The 14,842-nt window shown below is 34.7% G+C and overlaps 1 protein-coding gene across 1 annotated transcript in view; it reads right to left on the reverse strand.

Moving 5' to 3' along the window:
• Positions 1-6,458: 6,458 nt before the first annotated feature.
• LOC118144205 (solute carrier organic anion transporter family member 1B1) overlaps positions 6,459-14,842 on the reverse strand; it is a 129,163-nt gene continuing 120,779 nt past the window's right edge. Inside the window, exon 16 of the mRNA XM_035256128.3 lies at positions 6,459-8,465. Within this exon, the coding sequence (XP_035112019.3) occupies positions 8,255-8,465 (211 nt within the window). The 3' untranslated portion in view covers positions 6,459-8,254. The remainder of the gene's footprint in view (positions 8,466-14,842) is intronic.

Below are 14,842 nucleotides of genomic sequence, written 5' to 3' on the forward strand. Positions count from 1 at the left end.
GCCTCATTAGGAGCAGATGCCACTATGAGGCTTTCTGTAAAGTCTGCAAAACCATGACCCAATTAAACCTCTTTCTTTATAAATTCTTCAGTGTCAGATATTTATGTATAGAAAAGCAAATGGACTAATATATGAAGTATGTTATTTCAAAGAATAATTTCAATTGTAATGGTATGGGAAGATCCACACTCTATTCCATCAGTCTGTTTCATGCTTATGGCTCTCTCACTTCAACTTACAGAGTTATTTTTGTTAACTTTTTTCAATAGAAATTTGGGACATCCTTTTCAAGGAGTTGAGTCTGGTGAAGATAATCTCAGGACCAGCCAAAATTTGAGATTATGACCTTCATAGGATTATTTAGACACTTCTAGTCACAATGAGATTGTGTTTTTAAAATTATTTTATTTGTGGGTACATAGTACATATATTAATGGAGTATATGAGATATTTTGATACAGGCATGCAATGTAAAATAAGCACATCATGAGAATCTTATATTCATTCCCTCAAACATTTTTCCTTTGATTTATAAACAATCCAATTACACTCTTTCAGTTGTCTTAAAATATAAGTTATTATTTACTATAATCATCCTGTTGTGCTATAAAATATTGTCTTATTCATTATTTCCGTTTTTGTTTGTGCTCATTAACTGTCCTCATCCACCCCTTACTACCACTACCTTTTCCAGCCTCTGGTAAACATTCTTCTACTGTCTGTGTCCATGAGTTCAATTGTTTTGATTTTTTAGATACAACAAATAAATAAGAACATGTGATATATCCATTTCTGTGCTAGGCTTATTTCACATAACATAATAATCTCCAGTTCCATCCATGTTGTTGCAAATTACTCAATCTCATTTGTTTTTGGCTGAATAGTAATCCATTGTGTACATGTATCACATTTTCTTTATTCATTCGTTTCTTGATGGACACTTAGTTTGCTTCCAAATATTAGCTATTGTAAACAGTGCCACCACAAACACAAAAGCACAGGTATCTCTTAGACAGACTGATTTCCATTCTTTTGGGTATACACCTAGCAGTGGGATTGCTGGATCACATGGTAGCTCCAGCACTATGGAGAACCTCACAACTGTTCTCCATAGTGGTGGCACTAATTTACCTTCTCACCAATACTGTACAAGTGTTACCATTCCTCCGTATCCTCACCTGCTTTTTTTATTGCCTGTCTTTTGTATTCAAGCCATTTTAACTGAGGTGAGATAGTATCTCATTGTAATTCTGATAAACGTATAAACGTTTAACAATATTGATTCTTTTAATCCATTAACATGGAATATCTTTCTTTATTTGGTATCTAGTTCAGTTTCTTTCATCAGTATTTTTTCTTTTATATTATACAGATCTTTTACTTTTATGGTTAAGTTATTCCTAAGTATTTAAATATATTTGTGGCTATTCTAAGTATCATTAATTTCCTTTTTTTTCACATTGTTTACTGTTAACATGGAAGTGTAATTTCTTATATGCTGATTTTATATCCTATAACTTTACTGAATATGTTTATCAGTTTTAACAATTTTCTTGTGGAGTCTTTTAAGTTTCTTAAAATATAAGATTTTGTCATTGCAAACAAGTAAAATTTGACTTTTTTTCTTTTCAATTTGAATGTTCTTTGTTTCTTTTGTTAATTGCTCTAGCTAGGACTTCCATTATTATGCTGAACAACAGTGGGGAAAGTGGGTGTTCTTGTTATGTTCCAGATCTCACATAAAAAGACTCAGATTTTTCCACATTCAGTATTATACTAGCTGTGGATCTACTGTATATGCCTTTTATTATGTTAAAGTATGTTCCTTCTATAATAAGACTTGTAAATAAATTTTAATCATAAAAGGGATGTTTAATATCAACTAATGCTTAATTATTAAGTAAAAGAATCATATATTTTACCCTTTATTATGTTGATACAATGTAATACATTGATTGATTTGTATATGTTTAAGTATTCTTACATCCCTTGGGATAAATCCTATTTGATAATAATAAATGGATCTTTCAAATCTATTGTTAAAATTTGTTGTATTTAATTGAGATTTTTGTGTTAATATTCATCGGAGATATTGGCCTGTGGTTCTTGTTTTTGATGTGTCTTTGTCTCATTGTTGACATCAGGGTAATACTGGCCTTGTAAAGTGAGTTTGGAAGTATTCTCTTCTCCTCTATTACGTGAAATAATTTGAATATGATTGCTATTAACTCTTATTTAAACATTTGGTAGAATTTAGCAGTTACACAATTGGGTCCTGCACTTTTCTTTTCTTTTCTTTTCTTTTTTGAGACAGAGTTTTGCTCGTTACCCAGGCTGGAGTGCAATGGCGCAATCTCGGCTCACCGCAACCTCCACCTCCTGGGTTCAGGCAATTCTCCTGCCTCAGCCTCCCGAGTAGCTGGGACTACAGGCACGTGCCACCATGCCCAGCTAATTTTTTGTATTTTTAATAGAGACAGGGTTTCACCATGTTGACCAGGATGGTCTCGATCTCTTGACCTCGTGATCCAGCCGCCTCGGCCTCCCAAAGTGCTGGGATTACAGGCGTGAGCCACCGCGCCCGGCCCACTTTTCTTTATTGGGAGATTTTTTTGTTATGGCTTTGACCTTGTTACTTGTTATTGCCTTGTTCAGTTTTTCTATTTCTTCTTGCTTCAGTCTTGGTAGATTGTATATATCTAGGAATTTGTCCATTTCTTCTAAATTTTCCAATTTTTTGGCCTATAGTGGTTCATAGTAGTGAATAATGATCCTTTGAATTTCTGCAATATCAAATTTAATATTTTCTTTTTCATTTCTGATTATATTTATTTAGATAGTCTCTCTTTTTTCTGTTTGTCGGAATGTTTGTCATTTTAATTTTTTTTTAAATCATTTTTTTCATTTATCTTTTTTATAGTTTTTAAAATTTCAATTTCATTTATTTCTGCTCTGACCTTTATTATTATTTTTTCTTTTACTAACTTTGGGTGTAGTTTACTTTTGTTTTTCTAGTTGTTTAAGATGTATTGTTAGATAGTTTCCTCGAAGTTTTTTCTCTTGCATGGTGTAGGCACTTAAAACTATTAACTTCCCTATTAGGACTGCTTTTGCTGTATCGCATTGGTTTTGGTATGTTGTGTTTCCATTATCATTTGTTTTCAAGTTTAGTCTTAATTTCTTCATTGGTGTACTGTTCATACAGGACCATATTGTTTAATTTCCGTGTAATTTGTATTGTTTCCAAAATTTCTACTGTTATTGATTTCTAGTTATTCCATTTTGTCCAGAGAAGCTGTTTGACATTATTTCATGTTCTTTCAATGTTTTTAGACTTGTTTTATGATTTAACATATGGTCTACCCTTGAGAATAATTCATGTGTTGAGAAAAAAATGTATTCTGCAGCTGATATGAAATTTTTTGTGAGTATCTATTAGATCCATTTGGACTATAGTAAGAGATTAAGTCTGATGTTGATTTTCTATCTGGAGGATTTGTCCATAATAAAAGTGAGGTGTTGAAGTCTCCAGCTACTATTGTATTGGACCCTATATCTCTTGTTCACTCTAATAATATTTCCTTTAGATATTGGAGTGCTCCAGTGTTGGATGTATTCAAAATTCTTACATCTTCTTGCTGAGTTGACCCCTTTATCATTATAGAATGACCTTGTTTTTATCTCCATACAGTGTTTGTCTTACAATCTATTTTGTCTAATATAATTATAGTGACTCCTTTCCTTCTTAGTTTCCATTGGCATGGAATGTATTTTTCCATCCCTTTATTTATAGTCTATGTGTATAAGTGAAGTATGTTTCTTATAGGCAATAAATCATCCTGTACCACCTGTGAAACCATGAACCAATTAAACCTCTTTTCTTTATAAATTACCCAGTCTTTAGTTCTTCTTTATAGCAATGTGAGAACTGAGTAATAAAAACAATTTACTCCATTTAAATTTAATGTTATGGTTGATTAGTAGAGTTTTATGCCCACCATTTTGTTATTTGTTTTCTGGTTGTTCTGTGGTCTTCTCTTCCTTCTTTCTTTCTTCCTGCCTTCCTCAAGTGAAGGTGATTTTCTCTAGTGATATAATTATTTTTTGCTTTTTATTTTTTGTGTATCTATTGTATGTTTGTTGGTTTGAGGTTACCATGAGGCTTGCAAATACTATCTTATAACTCATTGTTTTTAACCTAATAACAATTTAACGCTACTTAAACAAACAAGCAAAAATCAAACTAATAAAAGCTCTATGCCTTAACTTTATCTCCATTTTTTTCACTTTTTGTTGTTTCTTACTTACTGTACCATGTCTTGAAAAGTTGTTGAAGTTATTATTTTTGATTAGTTTATTGTTTAGTGTTCTACTTAGAATAATAGTTCACATATCTCAGTTACGGTGTTATGACATTCCATTATTCTGCATACTTACTATTATCACTGATTTTTGTACCATCTGGTGATTATTTATTGTTCAGTAATGTTCTTTTCCTTCCAACTGAAGCACTTCCTTTAGCAAGTCTTGTAGGATGGTTCTGATATTAATGAAACTCCTTAGCTTTTGTTTGGCAAAGTCTTCATTTCTTCTTCATATTTGAAATATTTTCTTCCTGGATCTATTATTCTAGGGTAAAAGTTTTTGTTGTTGTTGTTGTTGTTGTTTTTCCTTCAGCATTTTAAATATGTTATGCCACTCCTGCCTGTAAAGTATCCAGTAAACATTCTGCTGCCAGAATTTTGAAGCTCCAGTGTATCTTATTTGTTTCTATTATCTTGCTGCTTGTAGGGTTCCTTTTTTGTCTTTGATGTTTGAGAGTTTGATTATTATTAAATGTTTTGAAGTAGTCTTCTTTGGGTTAAATCTGCTTGGTGTTACATAACCTTCTTGTACTTGGATATATCTTTCTCTAAGTTTGAGACTTTCTCTAGTATTATTCATTTGAATAGACTTTCTACCTCACCTCTTTCTCTACCTCCTCTTTAGGGCCCATAACAGATGTGCTCTTTGGAGGCTGTTTTCCATGTTTTGTAGGCATGCTTTATTGCTTTAAAATCATTGTTTTGTCTCCTTTCTGTATTTTCAAATAACCTGTCTTCAAACTCACTAATTCTTTGTTGCACTTGATTATTTTTGCTATTAAAGGATTCTTATTCAGTCTTCAGTATACCAATGGTATTTCTCAGCTCCAGAATTTCTGCTTCATTCTTTTTAGTTATTTCAATGTCTTGTTAAATTTATCTGATAAAATTCTGAATTCCTTCTTTTTGTTATTCTGAATTTCTGTGAGTTTGCTCAGAACAGCTCTTTTGAATTCTTTTCCTGAAAGATCACATAACTCCATTTCTCCAGGAATGGCTCCTGGTGCCTTATTTAGTTCATTGGGCAAAGTCATGTTTTCCTGGATAGTGTTGACGCTAGCAGACGTTTTTCTGTCTGGGCATTGAAGAGCAAAGTATTTATCATAATCTTCACTGTTTGGACTTATTTGCAGCCATCCTTCTTTGGAGGGGTTTCCGGGCATTTGAAAGAACTTGATTGTTGTAATACAAGCTGTGTCTGCTTTAGGGAGCACCCCAAGCCTGGTAATGCTGTGGTTTTTGCAGTTGTAGAGTTACCACCTTGATGGTCTTGAACAACATCAGGAGATTCTCAGGCAGAGATTCTTGTTCTCTTGCTTAATTTCTCCCAAACATACAGTCTCTCTCTATGTTCTGAGCCACCTAAATCTGGGTTTGGAGTGGGATAAGCACCACTGTGGCCTTCAGAACTACGACTACATTGGGTCACACCTAAAGCCAGCACATTTCTAAGTCTCACATAAGGTCTGCTATAACTACTCTCTGACTACTGCCTATGTTTGTCAAGACATTGGGGCTCTACAATCAGCAGGCAGCAAAGCCAACAAGGCCTGTGTTCTTCCTTTCAGGGTGGTGAGGTGTCCCAGGCCCCATGTGGGTCCTGAGCTGCCATCCCGGAGTCAGAGACTGTAGTCAAAAATCTTCAAGTCTACCTGGTGTGCTATCATATTGTGGCTGAGCTGTCACTCAGACCACAAGGCTCAGGTCTTTCCCACTCTTCCCTCGCATTTTCAAATGCATGGGAGCCTCAACCCACAGCCACAACCACTTCAGGCCCACAGGGAGTACTATCAGACTCCTGCCAATGTTTCCTTAAGGGCAAGGGCCCTTTAATCAGCTTCTGTTGAATTATGCCTGGCCTGGGATTCAACCTTCAGGACAGTGGGCTCCCCTCTGGCTGAGGGCAGATTCAGAAATGCAATCCAAGAGTCAAGTCCTGGAATCAGGGACATCAAGGGTCTGCTTAGTGCTCTAACCCCTGTGATCACTCTGGTATCTAAAATCAGCAAGTTTTAGAAGCTCACCCAAGGCTCTCAGTGTAGTACATGGGTATCAATATTGTTGTTTATTGTTGATCAATAAGAGACATACCAGTCAAATGATTGATTTTTATTTTAATTTTCACCAAAGCCATTTATGTACAAAGTTGTAAAAAATAAGATTATAGCAAAAATCTCATATTGAAAATGAGTTTTTCTCTGCTTATTACTGCTTTCCAGAGGCAAGCATTTCCAACTCTTTTTAACTATTTCTCCTATTTGCCTCCATATTTCTAATACTTTTAAGTAGAAGTTGATTCTGTGATCTTGCTAGTTTTTATTCCTGGCACAATATGTTTTAATGAACTTCACTTTATTGCATTTCACATATTTTGGTGTTTTTTTTTCTTCGAATTGAACATTTGTGGCAATCCTGCATTAAACAAGTCTATTGACATTATTTTTTCAAAAGTATGTGCTTACTGTATGTCTCTCTGTCACATTTTGGTAATTCTCACAATATTTCAGACTTATTCATTGTTACTGTATCTGTGATAATGACCCGTGATAAGTGATCTTTATGTTACTAGTATAGTTGATTTGACTTGACACTATCATGCCCATATATGTGGAACTTAACCAATAAAGTTGCATGTGTTCTTAATGCTCCACCAACCAAGTATTGCTATAGGGCCTTCCTATGCCCCGAGACACAGCAACATAGAAATTAAGCCAATTAGTAACCTTACAATGACCTTTAAGTGTTTGAGTGAAAGAGTCACACATTTCTCATTTTAAATCCAACATCAGAAGTGATTAAGTTTATAAGGAAGGCATATCAAGAGCCAAGATAAGTCAAAACAAAGCATTAAACAGCCAAGTTGTGAATGCAAAGAGAAAGTACTTGAAGATAATTAACAGTCCCACCTCAGTGAACACACAAATAATAACAAAATGAAACAGATTTATTGCAAATATGGAGAAAACTTCAGTAGCCTGGAGAGAAGATCAAAGCAGCCAGAATGTTCCCTTAGGCCAATTATAATCTAGAGCAAGGCCCTACCTCTCTGTCATTCTATGGGAAAGCTGAAAAAGAAAAAAAGCTGTAGAATTTGGTTCATGGGGTTTAACAAAAGGGGCTGGTTTCATTACCTAAGTACAAAGTGAAGAAGCAAGTGCTGATGTAGAAGCTGCAGCGAGTGATCCAGGAGATCCAGCTAAGAGAAGTGTGAGAGCTGCTACATTAAGCAGTCAGTTTTTCCTAATTCATTACCACGGGTCTAATAAAAACTTAACACAGAGTAAGTAATATGTTGCTTGACAATCATGGGCTTGCAAATATTTGAATGTCTTCACCTCTTCAACAATATTTAAATATATTCTAAATTTATTTAAACAAAAAAGTTTTGAGTTATACATTAATAAAGTCTGTGAAATATATGATTTTATGTGAGTAACAGATATTATTACAGCATACATCCAGGTTAGACTTCAAACTGTGTGTTTGTTTAATAAAATAGACATCAGGCATTTCTCTTTACTTAGGCTATTAATCTACCTCCTCTCTTTTTACCTCTACCCATATGCTACTCATTTGTTTTATTAAGAGTTACAATTACCTGAACAAGTATTTTTTCTTCTTTTACACAATAACCATGACTCTCACTTTAAATTTGTATGGATCATATAGTCTAATCTTAACCACAAATACATAACTATAACCTAACAATGTACACTATTATTTTTTTCTACATAAAGTTTGTTTTATTATAAATTCATAGGCTTATATATACTTCCACTATAAGAGATGTGGAAATGGTTAGTGAAAGAACCAGGAACTCCTCAAAAATGACATGCAATGCTGTTTGGAAACATGAAAGCAGAAGTGTGTTTTTTCTTTTTTTTCTCTCCTTAATAGTGTGTTTTACTATCGGCCCCAGCAGAGGGGACAAGATGTTGATTGTTATTTAAGGATTCTAAGTTTGCTTCATCCATGACACTTCCATTGTCTGATGCATTAATATCTTTCTCTTCATATTTTTTCTTCATGGCATAAATTAATACAATATATAAAACAAATGATGAGACTCTTAATGTTGAAGACAAGCCCAAGAAGACAATTCTGTGGAAACAGCCAAAATAAAACAATAAATCATTTAAAATTGTGTTTTATAACTTACAATGTTTGGTCCAGTGTGCAGACCATAAAGAAAAAATATAAAATTGTGAATAAAAATATTAAGACAATAATTCTAAGGATTCTTTTTATTGGGGAATAATGATATTTTATTATTGTAATAGGGTTATGAAGCCATAAAAACTAAGCCCCAGTTGCCTCTAGCTTTTCTCATGGAAGGAAAAAAATGGATACAACTCAAGCCCTCTTAAGTCATCTTGTTACAACTACAGTTATGGGGAGAAACTGAGAAGTACGTTTGAAATTTATAATCTGGAGGTCATTGGATTATAACTAAAATAATAAAACCTAAATATAGGACTATAGAATGCTACCCCTTCTCCAGCACCTTTAAACATATTAATAAAGGCTTATCAAAGCAGTTCCTTTTACTGAATGCATTATGTTTAACTGTAATGAAAAAAAAAATGCCAGTAATACCAAAAGTGAAAAAACATAGACTGAATAAATTAAATAAGCTTAAAACTAGACTTAGATATGTCAGGCCATGGAAATTTTCAAAATGGAATTTAAGACAACTATGATTAATATGTTAAGTGTTCTAATCAATAAAGTAGATAGCATGCAAAAACAGATGGGTGAGTAGAAAGAAAAAAATTTTAAGAATTTAAGAAAAATGCTAAAAATAAAAAATTCTGTAACAGAAATAAAGAATGTCTTTGATGGGCTTATTAGTAGATAGAAACACAGCTGAGGAAGACTCTGGAATTTGAAGATATATCAATGAAAGCCTACAAAACTGAAAAGCAAAAAGAAACAGGGCTAAAAAGTAAACCAATTTAAATTATGTAACAATTTTGGGACAATTATATAAGTGTGTGTAAAGGAAATGTTAGAATAAAAACAAAGAAAAAAGGAGCAAAAGAAATATTAAAAAAGTAATTACTGGCCAGGTGCAGTGGCTCACTCCTGTAATCCCAGTAATTTAGGAAGCCAAGGCAGGTGGATCACTAGATCAGGTATGAGACCAGCCTGACAAACCCCATCTCAACTAAAAATACAAAAAGTAGCCAGGCATGGTGGTGCGCGCCTGTAATCTTAGCTACTCAGGAGGCTGAGGCAGGAGAATCACTGAGATAGGATGCGGGGGTTGCAGTGAGCTGAGACAGTGCCATTATACTGCAGCCTTGGTGACAGAGTAAGAATCCATCTCAAAAAAAAAAATAATAAAAATTTCTCTTAATGTCATACACTACATCACAGATCCAGGAACCTTAGAAAATGCTAAGAATGAGTTATCCTTTGAGTTACAAATAATTCAATTACATTCCCTAAGTTATTTTAAAATATCCAAATAAGTTATCATTGACCAGAAAAACTACATGTAGGTGTGTTATTTTCAAATTACAGAAAGTCAAAGATAAAGAAAACTTTATCCTAAAACTAACCAGAAGGAAAAGCAAATTTTATCTATAGAAGAGAAAATATATCAGAGTTCTCTTCAGAAACCATGCAAGCAACAAGAGAGTGGAGTGAAATATGTAAAGTCTTAAGAGAATGAAATCCCAACTTAAAATTCTGTACTCTGTGAAATTCTTTTAAAAGTGAAGTAGAAATAAATACATTCTCAGACAAACGACAATGGAAGGAATGTTTTTCCTGTACATCTTCCTTGTAAGAAATGTTAAAAGAAGCTTTTTAGAAAGACTCATATAGGTCAGAAACTTGATATACATAAAAAAGGTAAAATAAAAATTTATAATTATATAGTCATAGAAAATCAGAGTCATATAGACTGTTCAGTGAAAACTACAACAGAAAAAAAAGAGTAGAAGACAAAAATAGGATCAGAGAACAAGTATAACAAATAGACAATAGTAAAATTATGATCAACATTAGTCTAGCAACATCAGTAATCCTTTTTAATGCCGGTAATCTAAACGGACCAATTAAAAGACTGAATTTGTTAAAGGATTAAAAAGAAGAAACAAACTACATGGAGTCTCTAAGAAATCTACTTTAAAGATGAATAGATTAAAAGTAATTAGATGGAGGAAGACATACCAAGCTTCTACTGACAAAAAAAAAAAACATCAAGTTCTTTTCTAGATGGCTGACTGGGGATATCAAATTCCAGTTCTCCTCAGAAAGATCAAAATTACTGGTGAATAAGGAAGTTCCAAATGAAAACTGAGGAAAGAGAGCCAGGAACTGACAAAGCACCCATAAGAAGCAGCTGTGGTGCAGTAAAGAAAAGCAGCAAACGCCTGGGAGCAGTCAACCCACAGAGAACCTGTGAAAAGGTAGGTAAATATGCTTCTCTGCTCCCCTCACACCTCTGACAATCTGCTGATCGCCAAATTGTTGGGGATTTCCTCTGCCCTCTTGACCCCGGGGTAATGCTATTTTTGGCAATTTGGGAACTTCCCAAGGATAGACAACTGGGTGGGTGGCCTGCAGAATATGGCTGCACCAAATTCCCATCTAAAGGACGCAGGTGCCATACCGTTTGTGCATCTATGGTATGCCACTGCCCTGCCTGAGGATTCTCCATCTTGGAGTCACCACAACAAATCCCTGGCAAACACATCCAACAAACTTCTCTGACTTTGGCAGGCCCAGGGGCCAGAGGATTTTGGGGAAACAGCAGGACCTCTGGAGATCTAACCCTCAATGTGTTCTTCCCCTAAGGGAGTGGGGAGTGTATCCCACTATATCTTCCCTTGGGACAAAGAGAATGTGGGCACAACATGAATTACTGAAGAAGGCAGTACCAACACTCAGGAATGAATCTGGATAGAGGGTAATCTCCTACCCTCTCCACTGTACACTGTTATGGATGCAACAGTGGTTCCTCCTGCTGGGGACTGGCATGTGTGCACCCAGATAAAGCATCTTTGTTTCTTGCAGCAGTTGTAGCCCAGATAAAAGTGAACCCGCATTGCTTGGGCTTACATGAAGGAGAGGATCCAGCTACCCCTCCCTACACATAACAGTAGTAATCTGGCGATGGAGGACAGACAGGTCATGGAGTTGCCTGCTCTGGACTTGGGAAAGAGGGTCCACCCTGGACCCATTTTTATGATGGTCACTGGAAGGGCATGTCTCCAGCCTGCAGCTGCACTGTGGCCAGGAAGCAGAGGACAAGGTCTTTGCGAAATGAAGGTCGTGAGCCCTGTATTGGGGCAAGAGAGTGAGGCAGATTATGTTTCTGCCAGCCAAGAATGAGAAACTAGTGAACCTCCCCTGCCCGTTTCCACCAAATTTTACACATTCATACATGATTTCTTTATGCCACACCCTATCGGGGCCAGGGCAAGTGCTTCAACTCAACCTCAGTCTAACTGAGGACAAATTGGCTGTTACTCTTAAGCACCATATACTGGATTGCAGCCTGAACTGTCCACCAAATTAAAAACGTGCCATCACAGCCATACCACCCTGAACGCACTCGATCTCGTCTAAAAACGTGCCATCAGAAGGACTTAGAGCTAGACCCCAAGATAAGATTCCTGAGACTTTCATACCCTCAGCCCCATAGGAGATAGTGTGTCAGATCTTATGTCTAATATATCATAACAACAAGTGACATCTAAGAAAACAACTGCACAGAATCTACCCACAACCAAGGGACTCCTTCTAAGCCTCGGCTTTATGAAACCCAGAAATGAGGCTAAACCATCATATGCAACATACACCACAGTCATATCTTCAAGAAAAGAAATAATTAAAAAATTAAAATGTCCTATTCAAACAAGGGAAAATTCAAAGTAAGAAGTGTCAGCTTCCTCAAATGAGAAGAAATCAGCACAAGAACTTTGGCAGAACACATAGAATATCTTGACAACTCCAGAGGATCACACTAGCTCTCTAGCAATGGATATTAACCAGATTGAAAAGTTTTAAATAACAGATAAAGAATTCAAAATATAACTTGCAAGAAAACATCATAAGATCTAAGAAAAAGTTGAAAACCAATGAATGAAAACAGAAAAACAATTTAGAATATGAAAGTTGAGATGGATATATTAAGAAAACGCCAATGGAACTTCCAGAATTAAAAAAAATTATCAAAAGAATTCCAAAATACAGTTGGAAGCTTTGGCAATAAATTAGACTGAGCATAAAAAATAATTAAAGATCTTTGCGATAGCTAATTGAGGGCTTAGTCTTCCAGCCTATATCTTTCTCCCGTGCTGGATGCTTTCTGCCCTCAAACATCAAACTCCAAGTTCTTCAGCTTTAGGACTTGGACTGGTTTCCTTGCTCCTCAGCTTGCAGATGGCCTATTGTGAGACCTTGCGATCGGGTGAGTTAATACTCCTTTATAAACTCCCATATATATATATATATGAGCTCATATATATATGAGCAACTATCTAACAATCTAACAAACCTACTAACTACACAATTGCAACTACAAACAAATCCTACAGATCCTATTAACTATACAATTGCAACTACAAAGCAACTAACATATATATATGTATATATAAATACACACATATTCCCATATATATATACTATACTCCCATATATATATAGACAACTGGGTGGCTAGCCTGCAGAATATACTCCCATATATATTATATACTATACTCCCATGTATATACTCCCATATATATATTCCCATATATATATATATATATATATACACTCCCATATATATATATATATATACACACATATACACACACACTCCCATAGATATATGTTAGTTGCTTTGTAGTTGCAATTTTGTAGTTATTGTAACTATTTGTGATATATATATATATAGTTATAATACAATTGTGTAGTTATTATAACTACGTGTGATATATATATTTTGTTACAATTCTGTAGTTATTGTAACTATGTGATATATATGTAGCTACAATACAATTGTGTAGTTTATTGTAAATATGTGTGATATATATATTCTATTAGTTCTGCCAGCTGAGAATGAGAAACTAGTGAACCTCCCCTGCCCATTTCCACCAAATTTTATACACTCTAGATAACCCTGACTAATACAATCTTGAAACTGGTCTTTCAAATTAACACAGTTATAAAAGAAAACAGAAGGTAAAAAAAATGAGTAATACCTTCGGGAAACGTGGAATTATTTAAAGCAACAAGACTTATGATTTTAGCATTAATGAGAGAAAAGAAAAAGTAAGCAACTTAGAAAACACAGTTGTGGGAATAATTCAGAAATAAAAAAATAATACTGCTAGAGAGCTTTACATCCATATACAAGAAATTCAGAGAACACCTATGAGATACTATACAAAACCACCATGCTAGGGGAATACAGTCAACAGACTGCCTAAGTTCAACATGAAAGAACAAATCTTAAAGGCAGCTAGATGAAAGGGCAAATTATTTATGAAGGAAATACCATCAGACTAAAAGTGAACTTCCCAGCAGACATATTACAAGCTAGAAGAGATTGGGGCTTAGTGTTAGACTTACAAAATAATAATAATAAGAGCCAAGAACTTCATAACCTCTCAAATGAAGATTTATAAATAAAGTAGAAATCTTTCCCAGACCAGTAAACGCTAAGGGAGTATGTCACCACCAGAACAGTTCAAGAAAAAAGGCTCAAAGGAGTTGGAAACAGGGAAACAAAAGACCAGTACTTGCTACCATGAAAGCACACATAATTAGAAAGCCTACAGATTCTATTCAGTAACTACACAATTGCAACTAGCTAACAACAAAGCAAGTAGCCAACAACAGTATGAGAGGTACAAAATCTTGCATAACAATATTAACTTTGAATGTAAATTGCCCAAATGCTCCAAATAAGGGATATAGAGTAGCAAAGTGGATTAAAAAAAAAAAAAAGACAACCTTCTGCTGCCCTAAGGAAGCCATCTTGTATGTAAGGACACCCACAGACCCAAAGTAAAAGGATGAAGAAAGATCTATCTTTCAAATAGAAAGCAAAAATAAGCAGGAATTCCTATCTTGGTATCAAATAAAACAGACCTTAAACAAACAACAGGTTTTCTCAAAAACAAAGAAGTGTATTATATAATGATAAAGCATTCAATTCAGTAAGATTTAACTAATTTAAATATATACACTCAATACTGAAGCAACCATATTTATGAAATAAATACTATCAGACCTAAGTAAAGTGATACAAAGTAATATAATGAGTAATAAGCTTCTACACCAGACTGACAGCACTAGTTACATCATCAAGGCCAAAAGCTCACAAAGAAACATTGGACTTGAACTAGACTTTACCTGTTGAACCTAATAGACATCCACAGAATACTTCACCCCAAAATCAGAGAAAATACTTTTTTTCATCTGTTCATGAAACATTCTCTAAAACTAACCACCTTCTAAGTCATAAGTCAATAATT

Source organism: Callithrix jacchus, chromosome 9 (genome assembly GCF_049354715.1).
Source record: "Callithrix jacchus isolate 240 chromosome 9, calJac240_pri, whole genome shotgun sequence".
NCBI lineage: Eukaryota > Metazoa > Chordata > Mammalia > Primates > Cebidae > Callithrix > Callithrix jacchus.